General features: G+C 38.4%; 1 protein-coding gene across 1 annotated transcript in view; it reads left to right on the top strand.

The window, feature by feature from the left end:
• Window positions 1–16241, top strand: part of ASB7 (ankyrin repeat and SOCS box containing 7) — a 21844-nt gene extending 5603 nt beyond the window's left edge. The window contains exons 3-4 of the mRNA XM_010016876.1: window positions 3991–4596; window positions 14685–16241. Coding sequence (XP_010015178.1) covers window positions 3991–4596; window positions 14685–14824 — 746 coding nt within the window. The 3' untranslated portion in view covers window positions 14825–16241. The remainder of the gene's footprint in view (window positions 1–3990; window positions 4597–14684) is intronic.
• The last annotated feature ends 9888 nt before the right edge of the window (window positions 16242–26129 follow it).

The raw sequence follows: 26129 nt of genomic DNA, 5'->3' as shown, positions 1-26129 counted from the left end.
AAGCTCGGCAGGAAACCAATACAAAATAGGGAGTGTAGTTTTCAGTAATGTTGGATTTTTGCCTAACAAGCCTTTTTTCTCTTTAGTGTACTTTTGATTTTCAAAATGACATATTGAGACAGATGACCCAGCGCTGGACAAGAACTGTATTTTATTAATAACCAATCACCACTGTTAACATTACAGTGTGTTAAAGTCTTGAAAGTGTGTAGTTGTTAGCTGTCCCTTGGCAGTGTCTCAATAATAATTAAGCAGGACAATCACTTGTATTAAACTGGTTACTTGACTTGGATTAACTCTCTTTACTCATATTAAAGTGAAGGAATGATTCACTAAGGCCCCTAGAAATTGAAGAGTATCAGAAAGAAGTAGCCAAACAGACACATTTGTTTTTCAGTCTTGGCTGCAGGGTATCTACATTTTAGTAAGGTCATGCAGAATCCAGGAGAAACTAGAGAATGCCAAATGTTCATCCCCCTAAACCAGCTCATAAAGTGTTTCTGTGTCTGAACAGTAATGCTTTCCTGGAGGTCTTTTGTATCAATGTTGTCCTAGAAAATTCAAAACAGAAGCTCTAAGTAGTCATGTTTCTAAGCCTTGTGGTCAGAATTAAGCCCTAGTTGGGAGGAGTAAGCTTGAAGTAATAGAAGTACTTTATGAAGCCAGAAGCATTGCTTTCTTGGCTTCCCAGATGATGCTGTGATAGTGACCTAATGAAGGTATCAAGTAAGTAGGGAAACTGTCCCACTGAGCTGTAAGCTGAAACTAAAATATCAGACTCTCGTTTAAGAATATATATATATCCTTTAGGTTAGAGTTTCATTAAGAGCAGAGTTTAAATGACTAGCTTAGGTGCTTGACTTTAACATGAAATAGAATAATCTGAATATCAGTGTTGCAAATTTTCAATCTCAAGTGAGCTTGAGCAGTCATTTGGTACCCTTGATAAGCAGTTCAAGGTTTATGCCATTGAATTATGCCTTATATTTAAGAACATTAGAAATGACCAAATGCAGCTATTTATGTTTCTAGATTCTGCTTTCACCAAATTAATGGGAAGCTTGAAAAGAAATAGCTGTTTGACAGGATGGAGGCAAGATAAAGAAATATTGGCAAGTCCTGGCTTCATCCCTTCCTAGTTAAATATGCTTGTACCAGATATTTTTTTATACCCCCTGCAGATTCTGAACGGTAAGCTGAGACTCATTCCCAATTTATTTCTACCTTGTGCTCCAGGGGGAGGAAGGTACATCACACCATGATACCAATACCGAAGCCTTTTAAAAAAACCAAAATCCCTCACAACAACTAAAGTTCTTAAGGCAAGGTCGTCTCTCTAGTGTGACATTTACTAACGTATGCAACGTAATTTAGGTCCAACTCCTGCTAAAAACCCTTGTGAAGTTCACAAGTTCTCCGGCAGATGGCAGCAAAACATTGACTGAACAGCACCAGACTTTTTGCTCGGTTAAAGTTGTTTCCCTGACCGAGGGGGAGACTGGTGCTATTAGCTCACTAGAAGCCTATAATCTTGACGGTAAATACAATATATTTATCATGAGGTTTTACTATTGGGTTCATGTTTGGAAGGTTAGTTGTTTGTGTTCTTTCCTTGCCCAACTGAGAGGCTTGTAGAGAGACTTCTCTTACATGACTTAGGGGTTTTCTTGGTTCACTTCAGTGGTAAAAAGCAGTGTTTCTTTTCCATTATGTCCATCTTTCTCCTTAATTCTGCCTCTCTGAATGTATCATCCCTTTGCATCTTAATTCTCATGCTTATGCTTCTCGCTTTACTTATCACCTGTAAGGAGATAATGTAGAATAGTCTGAGCAATATGAAGAAGGAGACCCTGGGAGCAGCAAATGCCACTTTGAAAGATTATCTGTCTTTAATGACTTGGTGGGTTGTACTGATTCTCTGCTATATTTTGGACATCATCAGAGTGCAGGTTAGGAACCACCTATTCAGTCACTGACTTCATTTGCCTGCCAACCTGTGGATGCATCATCCATTGCTTAAACTCAGGTTAGTTTAACTTTACAGGGTGCTGAAACTTCTGCTTTCCACAGAAGATGAGGAAGGCTGTCACTACTAAGGGACTAAACTTCCCTTAGCATTTCTGTTCTTATTTCTAGGTTCCTATTCTATATGCTAGAGGCAGTTCTCATGTTTTATTTCTCTGTGTAGTCAGGCTGCATTAGTTTGTATATTGGATTTTTGTTTGTCATCTTCCCCTCAATCTTTACATTTTAAAAACCCCTTAAAGTTGCTGGATTACCTTTGCAGCTGTATTCTGTACTCTTCCTTGCCAGTCGTTTTATTTTGGTATGATGTCTGGCTTGGTGTGTTGTCTGGATATGGTCACAGTAGGTTCATATTGAGAAGCCTATTCCTGTTGTTTTGCGTTAACACCTTTGCGTGTTCAGATGCATTCAGGCTGAACTAGCTTGCAATATATATTGTATTCTGAACTTAACTTACAGCAGGTCTGAATTTTGAGATGAAAACTGGTGTCTCCCACCCTATTCCTCTCTCCTGTTTGAGTGTGATGGCAAATGAGCAGAAAACTGCCCTTTCTATGTGGTACAGGAGAGCAAGAGCTCCTCTTAAGCAGCATGTGTGAGCACTGGGTGTTTGTAGCCTTCAGCCAAGTTTGTGTTAAACCTGTGTGGTCACAATGTCTTACTCTCTCTCCCTCCCTCCTGAGACTGCTGCTTTCCTTCTAAACGTGGTATGTATAGATGAGGAAATGACAAAGAATTCGGTGTGCCAGGATGCAAGAATGGGGCTGTCCAGGTTATGGAAGGTGGAAAGACACCCTTACACTTGTCTGCTCTTACAGACGGTGTGCTTTGTGTGCGAATGTGTGATTACAGAGCAGATAACACAGTCAGCTGTGAAGGACAGACCCCAGCAGTTGTTTCAATAGATACACAGGAATGTTGAGAACATGTCAACTTAAGGCTAGTATCTTGTGCAGGTAATATCTCTCTTTTTAACAGCTGGGAAACTTAGGTTACACTTTCTGTGCCTCAAACTTCCAAATTGTACCTTTTAGCATCCAACAGGCAGCATATGGTGGAAGGAGAAACCTCACAGCCTGGCTTGTTCTCTAGGTGAGGTGATGAGGCAGGCATCTTTCCTTTGGTCATTAATTTGGTACAGGAAATAGGCACTCGCTTTACAAGGGTGTCCTGAGGAAATGAAGTAAATTGATTTGATTATTTTAATTTTATAATTCATAAATGAGGCTGAGTTTTTGTGCTATGGTGTGGGGGAGAAAAGTATCTGTGTAATCGCTTGTATTCTGCACTAACATTTTTTCCTGACTCTTTCCATACGTGATTGCTTACATTCTTGTAAAATCTTAAATTTTTGTAAAACTATAAATTCAGAACAGATTCATCATCTGTAAAAGCAGACTTTATCAAGATAATCTAAAATAACATATATCTTGCATGCTTTGGAAATCCTGCAGACCACAGAGAAACATTTTACCTAATGCAGTATTACACCCTAAAAACAATACAATGCTGCCAGACCACAAAACATCCGCAGTTTGGGACAGCAGATGTTTCTACACATGCTTCTTTTTAAGACCAAGAAGCAGCACAAGGGAAAATGAAAAAAAGTTGAACGTTGAGAAAGAAATGTAATATTGTAGAGCTGGAGGAAAACTGGATGGACAGAGATTTGAGTAATTAGCCTAAGAGTGCTAGGAAGATGTGGAGAAGTATTTGTCAAATGGAAACGTGTATGTAAAAGAAAAAGGGGATTTTCTTGTGTGTGTAACTCTTTCTTAAATATAACTTAATTTTTTCTTTAAATTAGCATGTTCCTGAAAGCAAGAATTAGTTTGAAGTACAACATAATCCTGTCACACTATGCCTGAAAAGACTTAACGCTCTACCGTTTGATTATTTCTTCTTTTGCAGCCCTGGATTACTGTAATGCCTTCTAATTATTTTTTAATTTTATTTTAACTTCAGCTGATCCCACAGTTAAGGACTTAATTGGAGGCTTCACTGCTCTGCATTATGCAGCCATGCATGGCCGAGCGAGGATTGCGCGCTTGATGTTGGAATCTGAATATAGAAGTGACATTATTAATGCAAAGAGCAACGATGGTTGGACTCCCCTCCATGTAGCAGCCCACTATGGCAGAGACTCATTTGTCAGGCTCCTGTTGGAGTTCAAGGCTGAGGTTGATCCGCTCAGTGATAAAGGTACTACACCACTTCAGCTGGCCATTATCCGAGAGAGGTCAAGCTGTGTGAAAATCCTTCTGGATCACAATGCCAACATCGACATTCAAAATGGTTTCCTGTTACGATACGCTGTGATCAAAAGCAATCACTCTTACTGCCGAATGTTCCTTCAGAGAGGGGCGGATACAAACTTGGGTCGCTTGGAAGATGGACAGACACCCTTACACTTGTCTGCTCTTAGAGATGATGTGCTTTGTGCACAAATGTTGTATAATTACGGAGCAGACACTAACACAAGGAACTATGAAGGACAGACCCCACTGGCTGTTTCAATAAGTATTTCTGGAAGTAGCCGACCCTGTCTGGATTTCTTACAAGAAGTGACAAGTATGTATGTAAGAGAAGTTAATCACAGGACACAATGTCCTCTAAAAGCCTTCTTTGAATTTAGCCCCAGAAAAAAAAATGCTTCCTCTCTGCCCCTTGATGCTATTTAAATGCACTAGAAAATTTCTGGGAAGGTGAAGGGATTGTGATACTGGGAATCTCTTGCTCGGCAAAGGTGCTAATGTTAAGTATATTTCGTTTAAATTAGTTCTGTTTAAATATCTGCAGGAAGCATTCATTTTAAGAAAGTGAACTGTAAAATCTCATTTTGTGAATGGCCTTAGCACTTCAGATGTTTGGGGTCTGGGGCTTTGTTTTGTTGTTTGTTTAGGGATTTTTTTTAGTGTCTTTTGCTTTTTCTTGTTCCAACTGCCGTGCAAGTACTCTGCAGTTGCTGGCTTTTTTCATCTGGCACTAGAACTAGGGCAGAAAAGAGCTTTTACTGCTTTGTGCTCTCCCACATTCTCTCTCCTTCCCTCCCCTCAACCAGACAACAACATGGCTTAGTTCATTCGTGCAACTTGAAGGGGTTTCCTGTGCTGTGTAGCTTTGATTTGATTTTTGTGGACGTCTTTGAAATATGAAAGAGATTTTAACTCGTCACGACTTCTGGTATTTAAAGAGTATTAGGCTTCTAATATTTGGGTCACTTTTGATTATTGGGTTTTGGTGTACTATATACTGGAAGCTTTCTCTCGTTCAGCATAGAGTACTGTAATAGTGTGTTGTAATTATAGAACTGAGTAAAGCATTTAAGAATTGCTGATTAGGAGTTTGCTAATTCAAACATGTTAAGGTGGCTGGATAAATTATCTAACTAAGCTGATCTTTGCATTACAGAGAATAGGGTATTTCATACATCCTTTTTCTACCCTACAGTTCCTTTTATTTTTTTGGATGCAGTAGTTTTATGTGACAATTAAGTAACTTACATACTCTGCAAAGAAACTGAGATCTAGTGTGGGCTGGGGGTGAATCAGCTGAGATCTGTTGGCAGTAGCTGACACAAGCATTTGGAATTTCATTTTTGTCTTCATGATTTGTGTTGTTATTTTTGCTCTTGTCTGAAATCTAAAGAGAATTTTTGGAAAGGTCGAAGCTGATACTAAGAAATACAAGTAACTAAGAGATTTTATTTTTATTTGTCTGCCCTTTCTCATTCAAACACATCTCTCTGCTTTCCTTTTTGGGAGCCTCTCGCTATATAGTAGCACCATCAGGGTTATTAGTAGATGATATAATATCCAGACTTGCAAATTTTCAGTCTTAGGACACATCAGGGAGTGTGAAGGCTTAGACTGCTTCCATGTTGCCTCAATGTCTAAAGACTTATTCAGAAAGCTGGAAACTGGTACGTGCTGTAACTTGCTTGGCAGATTTCGTATCTTTAAGGGTTTAATGTTAAGTGAAAAGTAAATTCTGCTACGAAATAGTGGCTTAAATTTGTGGCCAGTGTAACAGTGTTGGGACTATCCCAGTTTTGTGCTGATGGAGGGAGTACTGGAAAAGCAGGGAGGACTAGTGCTGACAAAAACACTTGAGCTTTGTGCATCTGAGCAAAGTTATTATGAATATATGTTTACAAACAGCTATAAACAGACTCTGCTGCCCTTATTATAAATATCCAAACACTGTCTTCCATGGTATTTATGAATAATCGCTTTAATAAGATGGTGTAGGAGAGATTAAATGGATAAGGAGTGAGCTGGGATTTTGGAGTTCCCAATTAGATCAGACTGCATACAGGAATTGTTGGGATCTTGCGCTGTAGCACTTCGGGGAAGAATCTTATTCCTAAGTCTATTGCAATATGTATTTACTAGAAGAAAAACAACATTTTTAGAGACTTCCTCTAGTGTAAGTTTTCCTGAAATTACTTCTTGTGATTGGTAACAGTGCGTCGGTTGTAGGACTTAACAGGAATTTCTACTTTGTTTATTTGACCATTATACTAAGTGCTTAATGTGGAAATCCTTAGCTGTAAGTTTTATATGTGCACCCAAAGTTTTGAAGAGTATATTTGATAGTAAAATTGGATTTAGTTTTTACTTTGCAGTAGGTTTGAATTGTTAAGCTTAAAGATTAATATGTGAATTATCAAACCGATCTGTGTCTTCAAGTGAAAGCAGTCACATGCTTCATATAAATGGGATACTATTTAGCAATCTACATGTAAGATGTAAGTAGCTATTTGTTTTTTATACTTGGAAAACATATTTGTACAGTTTCAGTTCCTCAGAAAACATCATATGTGAATTTCTTTTTGGTTTGATAGGTACTGTAATCGATAATAATCGCAGCCTTTAGCCCAGGTCCCCGGTTGTGAATAACAGCCAAGAAACCAAGCTCTCAGAAGTACTCAGTATTGGCCCTGGGAGCCTGCAAGAAGATACTGGATTTGGGGATTTGACCCAAAGGGTCTGATATTTTTCCTGGTAACAGGTAGAGATTCCTTTGCTCCTAGAATAATTCTATGAGGAAGGAAGTTATTCTGTAGCTGAATCTCAATATTTAAGCATGAAGCTGGAAGTTAGGAACAACAAAGTTTTTCATCATGAGTCTGCTGTTGGAGTTTAGACAGTCACATATTATTCCCCCCCCCCTTTTACAGTACATAAATGAGTGATGTCAACCCGTGAAAAAACAATATTAAGATGAAAATTGCTTAATGATTTTATTAATCACTTTCATTTTCTTTATCTGTATTATGCATTCCTACTCCAAAACAGTATTTATTGGCAACCACCATCGTGCCTTAGATCATCTGATAGAGTTGTTTCGGAGTGTTTCAGTTTTATGATACCTGAACCTGCCTCTCGGGACCATCAGTGGTTTAAGCTTGGAATACACTAATGCAAAATTAAGAGATGGATGTATATAGGAAGATTTAGATACATATGGACATTTTCTGGTTTTTTTGGTCTACAGAATTAACATGTGCAGTTACAGTCCTGGATGGAATGATTTATTGCTGAAGTTGAATGGGATCTGAGAATATTAAAACTTACAAAGAGAGTGCTAGAGGCAGGAAAAAATGCAGGCATTGGAAAAATACTTAAAGGTTTAAATAAACTTTCAGGTACTAGAAATTCAATTATGGTCTCCAGAAGGGAAATAAAAAAAGCTTGAATGCTTCCCCCTCCGCATAGCTCTTATTTAATTTAATCTAATCACTGTTCAGATAAGATAGCAGACAAGAGAGTCTGTGACTGGCTGTGCAGGTTGCTTGTCTGTGTCGAGGCTAATAGCAAAGTGAACGGATATGGCCGCAGCAGTGTAATGCGGCTTGTGTGTTAACAGGTATCGGAGAATAATTTCAGATCTGGAACAAGATCTAAAGGTCATCAAATGAATTAAATTACAAATATTTCATTTATGTTCCTTTTTTTATTAATTTTCAAAGGGCAAATCTTTGGCTTTGACTAGAGAGTGTAACTTTGTGTTTAGATTTATATAGCACTGTAAATATGCAGAAAAACTTAGACAAAGGTCCTGCTAAGGAAATCCTTATATGTTCTTTGTCTCTATCCTTTTGCTAAATAAAGGTAACTTTGCACTAGGAGTTTTTTTAACTGGGAGAACATTTTAAAAAAGGGTCTCTATATAGTTTAAACTTTTATGACTACAGAAGTGTCATAGCGAATTAAGTAGATTTCTATGTGTTGTATTTTATGTGGATAATTGCAAAGGAAACAATCTTCATGCTTTTGTTATAACATAGAAGTTTGCTGGAATTGCAAGCTTGGGCTGCTTGCTTCCTTGGTGCTGCTGGAAATCTGGCACTAATGAATGTGGTCTGCTTTGCCATCCTGAGTTACACAGGGAACTGGGGTAAGAGGCTTATTTTACAGTGTTCGTTTTAGCTGGATCAGTGATAAACAAATACTGTCTGAATCATGACTGCTTTCTGCAGATTGCAGCTATCTATTTGCTAAAGGCCAGTATCATTTTTATATTCCTTTATAAAAAGGCATAGCCCAGTCTTTTTTCTTTCTAGAAAAAGGGAATAGTTGTTTAACTCTCAACTCAGAATCACCTACTGTGATACTGAAAAATGTAGCGATTAACTCAGAGTGCAGTTGGCTGTTTATGTTAAGCAGTTGAATTTTTGTATAGCTTTATACAGTTGTATAATTTGGAAGAGTTTTTTGAAGAAGCCTGCTTAAAAAAAAAAACAACAAACCAACCAAAACTGTTATATGTATTTTAACTTTTTTTACCTGTGGCATGTAAGATGTAACCACCCCCCACTCCCATTTGCACACACATGCTGTACTCTTACAAGAATAGTGTGAAAGTGCCATCTTCAGCTTTTTGTTTGTTCAGAGCCCTTTACTTACTGTCTCCTATAAATAGGCAAACATTCTGGGATTGAAATCTTTAGCTGAATTTCCACAGCAATTTCAGAAAGTGTGAATTTATAGAAACATTACAAAATATTTTAAGAAAATAATCTTACACCAGCATATTCAAATCTTAATTTCACTGCTAAATACACCTGTTATACTTAACACTGAGCTTTACTGGCATTCTGCCTTTCCATATATAAATTTTCAGTCCAAAATACACTCCTCGATACATATTTTCTGTGCCAGATATATTGAAATCTAATAGACATCTAACACTCACTGTGGAGAATTATTTTTCAAAGAGCAATGAAAACATACTTCAAGCTCAAGTATTCTAGCAGAGGCATACTCAACACAAAATTAAACTAGAACTTTTGGAACAACTCCTATGCTATCCGGTAAAAAAGAATTAAAAGCTCTTTGTCCTCTTAAGCTAGATACCTGTTCAAGGAGTTTGTTCACTTTCTCAGTGAACACCAATTCTCTTTCTCTCTAAATTCAGTGTATCTTTTATTAATACTTCAAGCTTCTGGGTTCTTGGCACTAGCTTTTTCTGATATTTTGAATGCTGGAAAACCAAATAACCTCTCTGATTATCCTGCTGCTGTTTTTTGGAGTAAAAGACAATGCATTTCTTAAACTCTTAAACCTACTCCTATTCCAACAAATTACCACAGAGCTGAGCACAGGCATGTACTAGGTGATCGCATCTTTTCAGTCCGATCCTGTTTGCGCAGCCTCTTCAATGTGTTTCTCAGCTGATGGGTGTGAGTTTCCCATTGATAAGTTCAATTATATTTTTGAAATACACACCCCAGGAAAAAGCCAGCAAAATCATAACTAGATTTAATTGCTGGAATTAGCCGAGTTCCTTCACAGTTGTGAAATAAGGGATGGATTCAGTAGTTAGCTGTGGATATGAGTGCTTATTCTGATAGTCAAGAGGAACTGAGCTGCTGCCAGCCATACATCAGCCTGGTTTAAACTTTGTTTTTAACGTTTCACAAAACTTTTATTTTTAAGTTTCCTTTGTAGCAAAAAGGAAACTACCAAATGGTTTCTTGCTACTGCTTTCAGCCTTTCAAAATTCCCAGGGGAAGCAGAACCTCAGTTTGAGAAATACTGCTGTAAGTTGTTTGGGGGGTTTTTTGAGAGAAATGTATTAATATTTCAGAGAAAACTATGGGCAGCTTCTGAATTATGTCCCTAATGTTTTTCATTTTTCAACTTCTTCAGAGGCTGCCAATCTGCCTCAAACCAATGGCACTGATTGTTTGCTTTTAAAAGTACTTTTTGATTTATTTTTTTTTTTGGTAGGTAGAACAGTACATCAGAGAGGATCTTCTTGCAGCCTACAAGCGTATTAATTTCAGTTACCCTGGGTTTTCTCTTGGGTAAGAGAATAGGTCAGTTCATGATTTTTGCTTTGTGCAGGTGCTCTGTATCTTCAGTGGAGGACACTGGTAGGGATTCTTCCTTTCCATCTTTATAACGTTTTTGCTTAAAACTGGGTGAGAGCCTCTAAAAATCAGTGTTGTCAGAGGTGCGAGATCTAATATTATGTCTTAATCATCTTTAAATAGAGAACTATTAAGTGAGTGTGTTATTTCTTGGGGAGGCATAGTCTAAATGCATAAACTGCAGGGCAGTCATGATGGTGATGTACAGTTCTTTATATAGGTAGAAATCCTAAATGTAAGTTTTGTCTGCCCATGGGGTTGAATAGCAAACTGCCAGATAGAATAGCAGAAAAAACTTGAAACTTCAAAAAGGGGGTATTGAGTGCAAATTCAGGATTAACTGTAATAATTTCTTGCTGTTAAAACATGCATTTTTTTTTTTCCCCCCCACCTTGCTTTACCAGCCAGGGCCAATCTATTAATCATAATTTACTTGAATAATTAACTAAGCCTTTTAAAATAATTATTAATTACTTAAGGGGAATAAAAAAGCAGCTCAGGAACTTCCTTTGTTAGCAGTTGGAGAACTGAGTTAGGAAAATATTTAGATTTTATATATACTGAAGTCTGCTGCCTCTAGAGGGAAAAGATCAAAAGGCAATTCCTCTTTATTTTGTAACCTAATGTTTTACATTTCTTCTTTTTGAAAGAGACTTTTCTGTCATGTTTGGGAAACTATACACAAGAGGGGCATTGGTGGGAATTCTACTTTACAGCACATAGCACGAGCTGTGGAAGACAAAAGATGAACTGTACATCTCTTCTTTCCTATAATTAATAATTTTGATTTCTTTGATTATCACTCTAAAGCTTGCAAAATACTACAACAGCAGCAGATATTTGCTGCCTTGATGGTAAGTCAGGATGTGTAACAGCCCAACAATAAACCTGCTCCAGAATAACCATCGCCAAGGTGTCCCTTTGAGATGGGATCAGGGATGTGTTGGGGCTTTTTCTTTTTTAAGGTATCAGTAGTTTTATGTGTCTGTTCTGCATGATAGTGGTAATTGGGTCAATCTTACCTTTATATTTGTGGGGGTTTTGTGTTTCTTTCATCTTTAATTCTCTTCCTTTCTAGCTTATTTGCCTAAATAACTTTCCAAACTTGTGATGCGGGATATAAACAAAGTTGCTAATTCCTAGTCATTTTTAAGCAGAACTTTATTCATCATTTAACTTGTCTTACTTTGCCAAATTACTAATAACATTTTTCATTTGCCAAACCAAGGTTCACTGACATTGCTCTGTAATCCTTTATTTTTTTCCTTTTTCATTCAGATGCAACCAAGAATGAGTAAGTGTTCCAGACACCGTTTCTAATAAATCACAAATGCATTAATAACCCTGGAATTTGCAAGGCGTGACCTAAGACACTAACAGCCACTAGATGTAGCAATTGGTGCTTAACACTGGAAATGTCCATTGTTAACACATTCCCAGGAAATATTTTTAGGCTTATCAGGGGAAAATGTCATACATTTGATGATCGGGTCTTTTTGAATTAACTGATGACCAATTTCTTCTGGGTGTTTTAAGTTGTCTGTTCCATTTTGTTCTCCAAAAACCCCATAGGATGTTAATTAAAAGGCATTAATTTCTGAAACCAGAAATCAGTGTCTCATCGCTGCATTATTGTACTCTACTACAGAAAATAGAGCTCTGTAGTCCTCTATACCTTCTAAGGCTGCTGTTTGCAATTAACTTTAGAAATGGTGCATCCTTCCTGAACCCTGTTTGCATTTGCATTTAGAGCATTAGAACTATTACTTTATCACCATCAAGATTCCTCTGTTTGGTTTCTTTCCAAAAGTTACTTTTCTTGCCCTGAAGCTGGAGCATTCAGCTGTTGTCCAAGTTGTATAAATTCATTCCTTCAAGTGGAATAAAGGAAATTGCTAAGAAGAAACCACCAGTGGACGAAGTAACTAAGGATCTGTATTCTAAGTCATGGCCGAAGGATATAATTAAAACTCAATTTACATTTAGATATTTTGGTGATAAGTATAATAAAAGTATTTTTAAGTTATATTAAGGAAACTCAAATTTTCATGTTCTTAATTTCAAATCTAATTTCTTTAAAACCAGGCTGAGACTATTTTCATGCATTACTTCTGCTAGCTTACCTCGGATAATTTTAGTGCTTAAGATAAATCCCAGTGTATACCTGTCTGTCAGCCCATTCCTGTAGAAAAACCCATGGGGGGGGGGGGGGGAAGAGGAGGAAGTCACTAAAAGGGTAACTGAAACCGTGTACAAAATGCCCAAAGTAGAAAACAGGAAATAGTTTCATAATGTCTTTACTCTGTGCTTACCATGGAAGTTTAATAAACTCATAATGTCAATGTCTATTTAGATGATAGAAGGTTTGTTTCTCAGCTAGGAGGGGGATGGAAGAAGGGACAGGCTCTGGAGCCAGCTCTGGGGCTGGCTTGGGAGAGAAAACCCTTCTCGTCTCCTATGCACAGGCTGGTGCCCAGTGAGCTGACAGCATCCTACTGTCCACCGTAAAGACACTGTTGAACCCTGTGCAGAAGGCATTTCTTCTTTCACAAACGTTCTGCTTAATCAGTGGCAGCTCAGGAAAGCTAATTGGAAATGTCCATCTGAGTTACTTGAGATTGCTTTTGTTGTTTTGTGCTGCTTTTTAAAGAAATGATTGATCCAAGCAGCCAGCTCAGTGAAATCACTGTGCCTTTCTTTGCAAAAGCAAGCACTGTCTTTTACTGTTATCAGTTGTACAGATTATAGCATATAGCAACAGATTATCTTGATTCCAGCATAAGCACCTACATTGTTCATGGAGTATTTTGACTCGGACAGCCATCAGGTGCCATAACTGTGTAAGGCTCCGGTTTATTTTGTTTCTTCAGGCCATGACACAGTCAAGGAAATGATCAAACTATTGATTAGCACAGCTTCAGAGTGTTCTTGGGATCATTTCCCGAAAGATATAGCATATTAAGGAAGAAGCACAAAAGCAGGCAGCTAGTTTGGTCAGAGGTTTGGAGTGGTTTCCATGGTGGGAGGTTATTAAATAAAGTCTTCAGCTTTGGAAAGAGGTTCTGAGCATGAGCGGAGGATGGAGATTAATATAAAGGTATGTAAAATCATGACTGGCATGAGAACAATTATTTGGGGTTTTTTTACAACTCCAAGAATGGTAGGCATGCAACGAGCCCATCAGGAAGCAGATCTCAAATAAATAAAAGCACTTTGTAGTTTTCCAGCCAACGCCTAATTATATTGTGAAATTTGTTGCCACAGGATGTTTTGGATACTGAAAGTATGAATGGGTTCAAAAAGCCTAAGACAGATTTACAGAGGACAGGCCATTCACAGCTATTAAAGGCATGGATCTGTGTGCAGTCTCTGGTGTAGGAAGGCCCAAAGGCCCCGGTGCTGAAAGCTGGAAGGGTAAATTGGGACAGGATTTCTCAATGTCTGTTGCTTTGCTCTTTATTTTTTCTTTCTTCATTGGGATCCATTGCTGGCTACATTCAGATGCAGATTATCCTTTCTTAGGTTATTTTGCATGGGGGGAACAGTTTTTCCAGGTGCTTGAGTTTGAAGAGTTTCCTGTTAAGAATGAGTTTGAAAAAATAACTGATTATTTTGGCAAATCCTTACCAGAAATTCTGAAGTTCGTGTGCTGTCAGTAAAGCTTTTCCTCTCTGGACAGTGGTTAACTCAGATTTTCATTTCTTTCTGTTTGATGAAGTTGTGGCTGCATCCAAAGCCTAAAGGCTTTGTCTTCTCATTAGAAGGGGAAAAAACAATCTTTGACTCTGCCACGCGATCCTGGAATAACTTTTATAAAGCCTCAGTCTCTAAGGAAGCTGCTTAGTCCTGTTACACTTGAGCATAGAAGTTTTTGTCTTAATGTTTGAAAAGGATTGAGACTGACGGTTTTTCGCCCCCAGGTTACAAGAGGGGTAGGAAAAAGGCTACAAAAGTTAAATGGAGGAGTTACGGTGTTTTCTACAGTGCTAAAGCATATTTTGCCACGTCATGGGAATCCTCACGTGGATCATGTCACTCTACATTGGCATCAGTAAAATTACGTGCATGTAAAAATGTTTTTAGGATTCATACCTGGATTTCATTGAGTTATTGTTCATTAGGAAGGTATTAACTTCCACCCTTTTTCTCTTGTAACTTTTCCCTTCCCTTTGCCTCTTAGAAAACAGTAAACATCTGTGATTTTACTGAGTAAATGATCTCTTAAGGTATGTTTAAAGTGTGATCATTTTACTTTTGTGTGTTCCTTTTGTCTTTTCAGGACAGCCCAGGAACTTGCAAGATCTATGCCGAATTAAAATCCGTCAGTGTATAGGCCTTCAAAACCTAAAACTACTTGATGAACTACCCATTGCCAAGGTCATGAAAGACTACTTAAAACACAAATTTGATGATATCTGATATCCATGAAGAGAAGAACTCTGAGCAAGATTAGTTATATTCCAGATACTGAAGAGGCTTGTTGCCTTGCACAAAGTATATCCTATGCAAATTCTGATTTTTCTGTGAAGTCAGAAGGCAGGTATACACTTCCTTGGGTTTTTTATACCACACGCTAGAAGGTCTTAATTTTTGGTTTCTTGGTCCAAGTTTACAAGGTCCAAGCTTTCTATACAATATTACATTTTAAAGATTGCTGTTGGGTTTCTTTTTTGTTTGTTTGTTTTCACATTAAGTGTGCAGACTTGCAGTGGAGATGGAAGGAAGCCTCTCAAGGGAAGTGGTTGGTTTGAATTGGCATGCTGAGCAATTATTCAAGCAAACAAAGTTTGGAAATCAAGGCACCGGTCCTGCAGAAGGATACCAATAGAAAGACCTTCAGAGCCCTGTTGTTTGTTTGGAGTCCTGTCTCTGCCAGGGTATGCATCTTTGCAGGACAGAGGGAAGAGCTGATAATCAACACGTCCTAGGGTACTGTACGAGTATGATTTGGAAATTAAAGGAAAAATGCGGTTACCCTAATCAATTGAGGGTCTATACATTGGCTCTTTTTATATTATTCTTTTCCTGATCACTGTAGTTGGTTGGGATGCCCATAAAATTCAGGCCCTCTTCTTTCCTGACATTCCCGGTTAAATGGGCGGCTGTTTGTAAGTCTATTTTTAACAGTGACAGTACACTACAAAGAGGCACAGCCTCAGCGTTTTTTTACATTAACTTAAAAGTAAACAAATTTAGATTTTTTTGAAGCCAATGTATTCTGTTTCTCATACAGTGCCTCCTGTGCAATAATCTTTCTGATGTATTTTCCCTTTGTGTGTGATTTCCTCCTCCCCACTATTCCTCATTTAGTCTCAGTGCATTATTTGTGAGAATAGGAACTGCTGCCTTGCTGTAGTGTTGACGTGACATTACAAGAGTGATGCATCAGTTGCTGTTCATTATTACTCCCGAAATTTCATGAATGTATAACCTGCTTTATTTCACTTTCAGTTGAAATTTTATCTACGGGTTCTCAGTCAAATTGGGTCCACTCAAAAAAAAAAAGAAAGGAAAGAAATTGGCCAAACCCTTTTGTACCAAAAGCAGTGATGGATTTTTTTTGACTGCTCTGAAATTCAGTTTGCTTCAGGTTAGAGAGTGGGAAGTGCACATAAGTAATGAAGATGCATTCTAAATGTGCATGAACAAGAAAAGGCCCATTCATATTGAAAGTTTAAACTTTGCATTTAATCTGAAAGCAGCAAATGAAAGGAACACTGAAATTTGGCTACTGAATGTGGTTTATATACGAGGTATAAAAATAATCTGTTAAAGAGTTTTGTTTCTGATTATTAAAAGAAGAATTTCTTGCTTTCAAAAAAGGATGGGGCCAAAATGTGCAGTTGTTTCACTCTCTTTATTTCCAAGGGATTACAGAGTCATCGTAAGGTTCTTGCCAGTGTCCTTTACTTGTGTTTTGCTCCAAAAGAGCCTCTCTAGTATCAGGAGTGCTTTCGTACCAGTTATGCTAATGGAAGTGGGGAGATGAAAGGAACGGTGGTGGCTTTTCAGTTTAACACTGTCACTTTCAAAATATTTAATATTAAAAATATGAAAAGCAAGGTGAAGCAGGAATACTCATATTATTTAACAGTGCTAGTTCCTTTTAATATCTTATAACCCTGGACTGCAGTTCCTTGAGCACAAACCTTACCGCTGCTAGTGGATGCACCAGAACTATGGCAGGCAAGGAGGATTATCTCTCCCTGTTGTGCCTGGCATCACATCAGGTTTCCAAACAATAAGTGATCCCTGAGTTTCATGGCTCAGAGGATTGGTAATGGGATGTTGAACCTTTTTATCACCAACTTGTATTGGTTCAAGTCCAGCCTGCTTGAGCAGTGACCAAAAGTCATGTCTCGGCAGCAGGAGCAAGGAAGGATGTCCAGCCTTAACACCATGCAGTGTGTGTGGTGGTCACCTCTAGGCAGTAGAGCTTCATAGTGCTTCTTCCACATTGTAAGTAATGGTGGTGGCATTGTAGGAGGGACAACCTGAGAGCATGGGTGCGTGTGAGAGTGGGTGTGTGATGATATCTATTGGCTCCCACTGAAGGAAGAACAGGTTATGGTCTTTAAGCTCTCCAGTACTGAGACAGCACAGACATCGAGAATTGACTGGCAGGTTTTAAGCATGAATTTTCAGTTTTGTGACATGAGATCAGAACCTTAAAATTGCTTTGTTCTTAAAGAAATCAGTATTGTTCACTACATTTGTAAGTTGGTCCAAACCAGTGTCCTTCCCCACTGAATTTTTACAGTAATATTTTCTAAGGTAATCTAGAGTATATTTTAGTTGCAATCTATATTAAGGCAAATTATTTGTTTTGTCTGTTGCTGTGACTGAAGAAAATTATGGAAGACTTTGTTGGTAACAAGAATGCTATTTAATGAAGAAATGTGTAATTCCATTATTTATTGTTTGAGGTTTGTTTTTTGGTTATTTCTTTTAAGTAATTGACATCTAAAGGGAACACACATACATTTCAGGCCAGTAAAAAGCCTTTCTTTTAAATTAATTTTCATCCTCTTCTCCCTCCCCAAGGTGGAGGGAAGCCCTCGCCCTTTCTTACAATGCTAAGCCATCTCTCGCAGCTGGTTTCTCTGACCTTGATTCCACAAAGCACGGCAGCACTTGTGTGTGTCTGAACCTTCTGATAGTCCTATTCACTATCTGAAGTTCTACATGTGCTCAGGTGCGAGTGAAGTGTGATTATTCATTGATAATCCTCTCCAAAGTTCAATAATGGGGAATTTGGTCTTTTATTCTGTTAAATATTGTGCACAAATACTTCAAAGAACACACTGAACATTGCTTTTCATTCGGACTAGAATGTGGAAGGAGAAGTGCATAATATAGACTCGTTATGTAGCTTGGTTCCATTACCTTAAAATTCACAGTTGAACACTTTGTATTAAACCTTAAAAAATTGGCAAATACACCAAAGAATCAATATGAGTAAAAGACTGATCACTAACAAACTGCAAACCTCATCCTTTAAAACAAAGCAGAAAGTTTTTGTAAATATTTATGTTTATAAATGTACAGCAGAGTAAGAGTGTTTTTTAGATTATTTAATTACCATATTTCTAAACTATTTACATTATAGACAATACTTGTTAGTTTGAACAACTCTTGAGTGGTTTTCTTTTTGTTGTTTTGTTTGGGGTTTGTTTGTTTTTCAAATTCATTATCACTAATGCTTGGATAACTCTGGCTTCCTTGGGATAGTGTGGAAAAAGTCAGTTTTCTGGCTCTTAGTTGGCAATCATTGAAGAACTCATCTGGACAAACTCATTGGATAAATACCCCAAGGCAAAAGAGAATATATAGCTTGTTTACCAGGGTGGACCTGGGCTAGGTGGAAAAATTGAATCCTAACCTTCTCAGTTAAATCTGTCAAGAGGCCCCAGTGACATTGTGACAAGAGCAACTTGCGACCTGGCCACAAGTCTAGCTTCCATGCAGCACTGCGTTACCAGTATCACACTGTATTTTGTTCTTCCTTTGCAATGTAAGTTTTTGCTTTGGGTCAGTTTGAATTTAAAAACAAAAAAGAAAAAACAAAGTCAAACTTGGTTAAAAACTTTTTTTTTTGTTCTGTTGGTTTCTAATGTAATGCTTTAATAACATAATATCACTTTACACATTTTCCTCGCAATGTTTGTCTCTTCAACTCCCTTTTCCCTTCTCCAATGCACATGATTCTGGGAATGTGTTTGGTACTCAAATTTGCCCCTGCAAATAGGAGTTCAGATGTCTCATAAATTGTAATGTGATTTTTACCAGTAAATCTGGGCATAAAAGTCACTCTAGAGCCAGACTTCAGAAGGGAGAACAAACTGGTCCTTTGCTATGAGTAGGTGGGGTTTCCTTGCTGAGATTCCAATGCAGCCACTTCAGGGTTCTGAAAGGTTCACCTCTCCTCAAGTTCATGTACTAAGATTCAAATATGGACCAAATTTGGGGGTCGTATTTTGCAGTTGAATCTATTTAGTGACTATTGTACTGCTAATAAAAGTAGAGTAAGTGGGAGGTATGTGCATATTCCTCGCACACAAATAGGAACTGGTAGCATTTCTTTTCAGTCATAAGTAATGTGCAACCAAAAGTTTCAGTAAGGTTTTGGACCATAAAAATTTGGAGAGGAAGGAGACTAGATTTAAAGACATAACTACTGAAGGGTAGTAGGGGAAGAAAGTTGTTTTCATTGCTCAGTAGCAAAGTGCACTAACATCACTGGGAGTACATACACTGTACAAGCAACAGTTGTGTTTAGAACTGTTGATGATGGTTACTAACAGATTGGCCAGTCTTCGACTGGTGTATTTACTGAGTGCTGTGTTAAAAGACTTTGTTCCTGTTTATGTATGGTATTTCCTGTCTGAGTGTTCACTTGTTAAGTTTAAAATAATTAGTGACTAATGCTACTTGAAAAAAACCCTGATTTAAAAGCTGTTGACAACTGACCTGTTTAGAATGTCCAATCTTCCCATATATATTGGTATAAGTGTGCAGTAAGGAAGCATAGTTATTTTATATGGCAAAGCAGGTTTTTGTTTTTGTTTTTTTACTATAGTGTATCACAAAACCTTCGTTCCTTTGAAAGCAAAAGTAATGGAGTTGATGAAAATGAGCAAAGAACAGGCTCTGCCTTGTCTTACCCCAAACAGCTTTGGCTGAAGCATTTAGATTAAATTCTCTTTGCTCTAGTCTCTTCCCCTCAGCTTTAGTTGGGGCTACCACCATGTCAAAGGTTTTATATTGTTCTTTGAAACTAGAATAGTATTGAAAGGCTAAAGTTTGTTCTTTTCCTCTATCACTGGCATATTAAATCTCCTGTGTATGATTTTACTCCTTATGTTATTAGCCAAAGTAAAGCTCAGCATGTGATTTAGTCCCATGCCAGTAAGAAACAAACCAGATATATACATTGTTTTATGAAACCATGCTACCAGGAATACCTCAGCCAGTGCATTCCCCAGGGATCTACAACATGCAGCTGGAACAGGAAAAACTTGGGATGGAAAGCTGCTTTGACTTTTATTGTGAAATCTCCAGCTGTCTCATGAAGAAGTCGGAACTCCAGCTGTTTCCTCCACATGTGGGATCTCTAGTGCTGCCGACTGCTGTTTGTGAGGTCCCAGGTAAGTTTTGAATGTTGTTAAGGCTTGTCTTCATGTTGAAGGATGCTTGAATAGCAAGCTTGGGGGCAGTAGCTTATACAAAGGTAAATGCTTTTAAGAGAAAATTTCAGTCAGTAAACAACTGAGGCACAGCAAAGAGCATCTATTCTTTGTTAAATACCGCGACATTGGCCATAATCCTTTTCTGACTTGCAAAAGTAGTTTGTTTGCAGTCTTAGTACTCTCCAAATATATCAGAAGATATCTCCTCCTGTTACAAGTAAGAGTTAATGGAAGTCTCATGCTAAGTTCAGTCCTCATTTCTGACTTAATTGTAACTCCACCGAAGGTGGTGGTTACTCAACGTTTAATCTAGTGTGAAAGAGCAAATAATTGATTTGGATGTCCAGCTTGCAGTCCTGCTCCTTGCTTTATGGCCTAATGAGGAGAGTATTTTTGGAACGGATTTGCTAAATGCTTTGTGAGAGAGTTGCTAACAGAGATTCTGTAGTTGGGGCCAAGTTCATAAGCAACTAGTAGACATTTTTTTCACCCCTAAAAACACGTCCTGAGTTGTTCAAATGCTTTGATATCTTGTCCTGAGACATTTCAGTTTAATTGTCCTTTTTGTACCCTGAGGAAGTTAAGATCCATTAAGTTTCTCTAACATATCTGCCTATTCTCTTACACAGCACATTCAGGTAGATCTGCAGTGAAATGTGAATTTGAAGACTTGATTTTAAGGCCGTTACAGATTAAATCTTATATGTCAATATAACAGCAGGTTCTTCTGGTCTTTGCCGAATGCTTGTTTGCAGCCAGCAGTGTGCATTCACTATGTGTTCAGAATTTGAGTAGCATCTTGTTGGCAGCAGTTAGAGCTGCCCTTGACACTGATATGTCTGAGCCTAAAGCAAGGCTGGGAAAAGCTACTTGTGTATGTCCTGTTCAGCTACAAGCCTGTTCTGAGTGATTTTTAGGTTCTTGTCTGTTGTTAATTGACTACAGTATTTGCATGGGATAGTAGAAATTTAGATTCAGCTTCATCCCATAAAGCATGATTTTTAAACCTTAGAGAGTGCCCAGCTCCAGGACATGGGTTATTGAAATGTGACTTCCAAGCTATGCCTGTCTCAAGCAGCTCAACTTGAGATGCATCCCCTCGCTATGTGGCAATTCCTCATCTCATAATGGGTTTTAATGTAGCTGGTAGGCAGCAAAACCAAAGAATTTTTAGCGAGTGCTCAGCCTGAAAATAAAGTGCCCAGGATGTTTGGTAGGAGGCTGGAGTTGAGATGTGGGATTGTGTGTGAGAGAGAGCAGAAAATGTGGCTTTTGATCTTAGAGAAATGCTTGGTATGTGGGTTGTTGGGCTCAGAAATCTGAATGTATTTCATATAAAATAATCTGCATGAGTATTTGAGTCAGTTCCTTTTCTGCTTTGTGTGGAGCTATTTAATGGTTAGCGAGCCAGAAAAAAATCAGTGTTTTCTGATGGTTCAGGCACCCTTCTGATGAGAGGAAGAATTGAATTAAAGTTCCCACTCTGAACCAGGCAAAGCAATTAAGGATGGGGATTTGCATTCATGTTCCCACCTTGCAGTGCTGTGATTACAGGTTTGTAAAACTGTGCCAGAGAGAGAGAGAGAACATAACAGGACTGTTACACAATCTCTGAGGTTGCCCTTCAAAGCAGGCGCTCAGCTGGATGGAGCTCACCCTTCTGTTTCTTGCATGTGTTAACAAACAACTGATGCTTGTGGGGATTTTTTGTCCTTACTTATCTGTAAGATGTCTGAAAGAGGGAAGAAGTCTGGTTGAAGTGTATGGAGGGATATTTAGGCAGAATCAGAAAAGAGTGAATACATACTTGTGTAAGTTGAGTGTGTGAGTAGGATGCCAGCTGATCTGGCATCCAGGAGTATGGACCGAAGATTGTGTGGTTAGAAAAATGGGATGCTGTGAAAGCAGTTACAAAGCAAATGTTACTTGAGTTGTATAGGGCAGGGTTGAGGTAGGATGTTGTCATTTCAAAATGTTCGGCAGTTTAAACATCCTGCTCTTCGTTCAGAGGAATGTGCTATCACTAATTTGGGGATATTGTGGATGTTGTGCATCAATCTTAATGCTGTACCCTCTGTCCTTTGCTTGGCTCAGGGGCATTAGTTTTGTCCTGGTTTTGGCTGGGATTGAGTCAATTTTCCTTCTAGTAGCTAGCACAGTGTCAGCCTCTTCTGTACCAGTTCCTCACCACAGGAAGGCAGAGTAGCTTGAAAACCAAAGTGGTGAGGAAGAGGAGACTGAGGGATAGTAATCAAGGTGGCAGTGATAATTATAACATGTGCCTCGTGGGGTGGTTGGGGATGAGAACACACCTTTGAGCTGTGTAGTTGAGTTTGCTCTCGATCTGTTGTTACCCAAGTAAGAAATCTAACGTGGTGCTAGTTTTTGTGATACAGCTCAGGACTCCTATATGGTTCTGTTTTATTTTCATCTGCTTGCTTGGCTAAAGAATCAATACTTATTTATAAAACCAAAATATCTTACCCTGTGTTTTCATTTACTTCAGTTCCAATGTTTCATCCCAGGTCACTGATTTATCTCATGTTGTTGTTCTAAGACTCAAGAATGCTTAGCAAACTTCTTTCTCATCACAACCAGTTACTGTTTTAATGAATCAAACTGGCTAAGGGCACAACAAAATCTTACAGTGACATATCTGCATTATTAATACTATACCCTGTAACTCTGCTTTTAATTTGTTCATGTCCAAGTGAATTAAATGAAATTGCTTTCTTTAAGAGTCTCATCAGTTGTTATCGACCAATATTAGAAAACACTCTAAACAATTCTAAATAAGACTTCTTTGAAAGATGATCCAGATATGGGCAATTTCAGTCTTAAGTGTTAAATAGCTTTCATATAGCCTCTGCTGCTAATTGAGATGTTCTTGTGTTTTGTGTTTCCTTCTTCCCAAGCTTGGGTACAACGCTGCTTATTTTTTCCCTCAAGATGTTTTCCCAAAACTGTTGAAATTACCATTTTGAGCAAATAAAAGCTTTGCTGAACTTGAATTGCTTTTGCAATTCACTGGCCTTCATTCTGTCTCAGTAAGAGAACAGCTTTTCATGAGAGCAGACCCCTTGTTTTAAAGGGCATTTTTAATGGCCCCTACATTTTGCCCAGATGTTCAATGTCTTATCTCTCTGTTAATTTATAGTTATCTTGTCAATGAAGTGGCTTTTTATCAGATACATGTAGTATAACAGTTCTTAGTTATATTCGTATATACAGCTGAACTTGCTGGCTTTGAGTATTTCCTGTGCTTCATAAATACACATACAATCTGTTGTGCAGGCTCAGCTGTTCTTAATTCTAATGTGATTCATATTGTGCTTAGAAATCTTACATTCTTGGCTTGTCAGGAATATTAATATATGTTAGTGCCATATCTATTGAAAATTGACATGTTTCTTGCAGCGCTTTAATTTTCACTTCTTTACATTGCAACATTCCACACTGAGCAACACAGCATTGTTTGCTTTTAAATTTCCCTCCCACCTTCGGTCCTGAGAAACTAGAAAGAATTAGATTGTATCTTTCTCTTGGCTTGCCTAGTTTTCACTTGTAGTGAATAATGCCATGCAAAACTGTATCCCTCCAGTGAGAATTTGGTTGTCATTGTTATGAGCTCCATCTGGACTATATAATACTTTGTGCTTTGCACTACAAAGACTCTTTGCCTGTGGCTAGGAGTCAGAAATGTACCTTGCCAGCAAGTAGTAATAGCTCTTTCCTCTAGCAGAAGTGCCATGCTTAACCTCCCCAGGCCTTTGCTGTGAGCAAAGCTGTTGTGAAGACAAGAATGGTGCTCTAAAGCTCCAAAGGTGGTATGACCTTGACTGTTAAAGACAGACAGGAGTATTGACCTCAGTGTGGACGGGTCCCATTTCTTCAGTGGGTAGTGGGAGACCAGAAGGGAAATTACAACTTCCATCTACTTGAACGAAATACTCTATTCCAAAAGCTGGATGAAAGTTTATCTTCAGGGAAGAGTTTGAATGCACCTTTAAGGTCTGTATGATGGCAAATCAAAAGCCTTTTCTGTTCAGCCACTTCTGTGTTTAATTACCCTACCGCAGAGGAGCTTTTGTTTCCAGGTTGAGTCTTTCTGATTTCAGCTGGGAAGTAATGAATGTTGCTGTCTCTCTGTACAGTCTTTCATCTTGCTGATGATATCATTTTCTTGTATAATCAGGGGGGTAGTAAATGATTACTGTTCAGACTTCCTCTTTAAAATCAGACTTAAAGAGTTCATGTCTCTCATTCCCCACATTGTTTTTATGGTTGTCATCTCTTATGCCACGCTCTTTATCAAACATTTTGCATGGTATAGACACACCAGTTCTTCACTGGGCCTGTTGATTCTGAAAAGGCACTATAAACCCAAACCTTCTTTGAAGGATTCTCTTGTTTGTGAAGTAATGAAGCAATGCCACTTGGTTGACCAGAGAAGAACATTAAAAATGTATGGACTTTGGTTTTGGGTGATTGTTCGTGGTTCTTTCCCTCCAACCTATCTGCTAGGTCAAGACAACATCAAGTGCTCCAAGCAAAAGTGCCCTTGAAGGCAGAAACTTTGGAGGTAGTTCTGATTGCTCACCGCTGAAAACTCTCCTTGCATAGGAACCATACTTGGAGCTGCAGGTGGAAGAAACAAAGCTGTCCTCATGTTGAATTGAGACAGCATTTAAGTGCTGTCTTTTTTTTTGTCCACGCAGAAAAATATACACAAGGCAAGAAAAAAAAAATCTAATTTGAACTGAAATCCTAAATATCTGTTTTGCATACTATTAAAAAACTATAAATGAAGTCCGGATACAGCTCCACAGCTTGCTTTTGATCTCTGTGTAGTGTGATTTCTCCTAAAGACAAGAGATGAGCTGACGCTTGGTGAAGTTCCCTTGACTCATCTGTCTTACCAGAACATAGTGCCCCATAGAGAAGTCACGTTTTGAAGTAACGTTGATTCTCCAAGTAGCTAGTCACAGCTGCCTTTTATTCCTGCACTGCACAGAGGGGAGGTTACAGTACAGTTCTTCCCCCAGAATGATGTATTGCTATTGCGACCTTGACTTCTACTCGTACAGAGGTTCATGGTCATAAAAATCACTTTGTTCAAGAGCAGTGGCTGTAACAAATAAGCTTAACTAAACCATCACTTTTTCACTTTTGCTGATTTCACTCTTCTGTTTTATGACAGAGGTTAATACAGAGAATTAGATTTCAGTGACATTGTTTAAACCTCTTTAGCCTTGTCTAATTAAACTGAATTCTTTAAAGGTGATTTGTATTGCTGACACCCTTGCATCCAAATACTCTTTCTTTTCAATGGAAAGCAAAGGAAATGAGCAGATTAGATCTTCAGATCAGGCTTCCTTTCAGTTACTGAGAAAAAGGGTTTGGTTTTAGGTGTTCTTTTTAAAACTTTCATTAGAAAGCACTATACTTTTCCAGTATCTGGCATGATGACAGCCAGCTCCCAGATAAGCAGATTCCCAGAAAACGTTTCTTGAAGGGAGGAGTTCAAAAGCTATGAAGATGACCCATGTTTCAGTGCAGGGCAGCATCACTACTTGTTGCAGGGGGGTTGGATTTTGGAGGTTGTGGCCGCCCAAGCTGCATGCCTGTTGGCATGTTGGTAGGACTCAGGACTAGGTACAACCTTCCTTCAACCCCACCACCCATCTCCTCATGCATCTAACATTCTTTTCTTGGGAGCTATGGTGTAGCCCAATGAAGAAGTTTATGGGAGGGGGCAACAGAACTGTTTGATGTCCATAGGACAGCTGTGGTCTTGTGGCAGATTCTTTCAAGTTTTGTCAGCTCAGTCAACAAGGACACACTGAAATGAAAGTTTTCTGCTATTGAATGAATGCTTCTTCCTGTGCTACCAGGAATTACTTGGTTTTGCATAATGTTTTGTGTACCGTCCCTTCTAGAAGGTGTGGTGTAACAAAGGCAGGATTGAAAGGTACTATAGTTTCCCTTCCTCCTCATTGCAGGATTTAATGATATAAAGAGCACAGTATTTCATT

This window comes from Nestor notabilis, unplaced genomic scaffold (assembly GCF_000696875.1).
Source record: "Nestor notabilis isolate BGI_N333 unplaced genomic scaffold, ASM69687v1 scaffold13886, whole genome shotgun sequence".
In the NCBI taxonomy this organism is placed as follows: Eukaryota; Metazoa; Chordata; class Aves; order Psittaciformes; family Psittacidae; genus Nestor; species Nestor notabilis.
The sequence above is the reverse complement of the archived record's forward strand: the minus strand, read 5'-3'. Positions and strand labels throughout refer to the sequence as shown.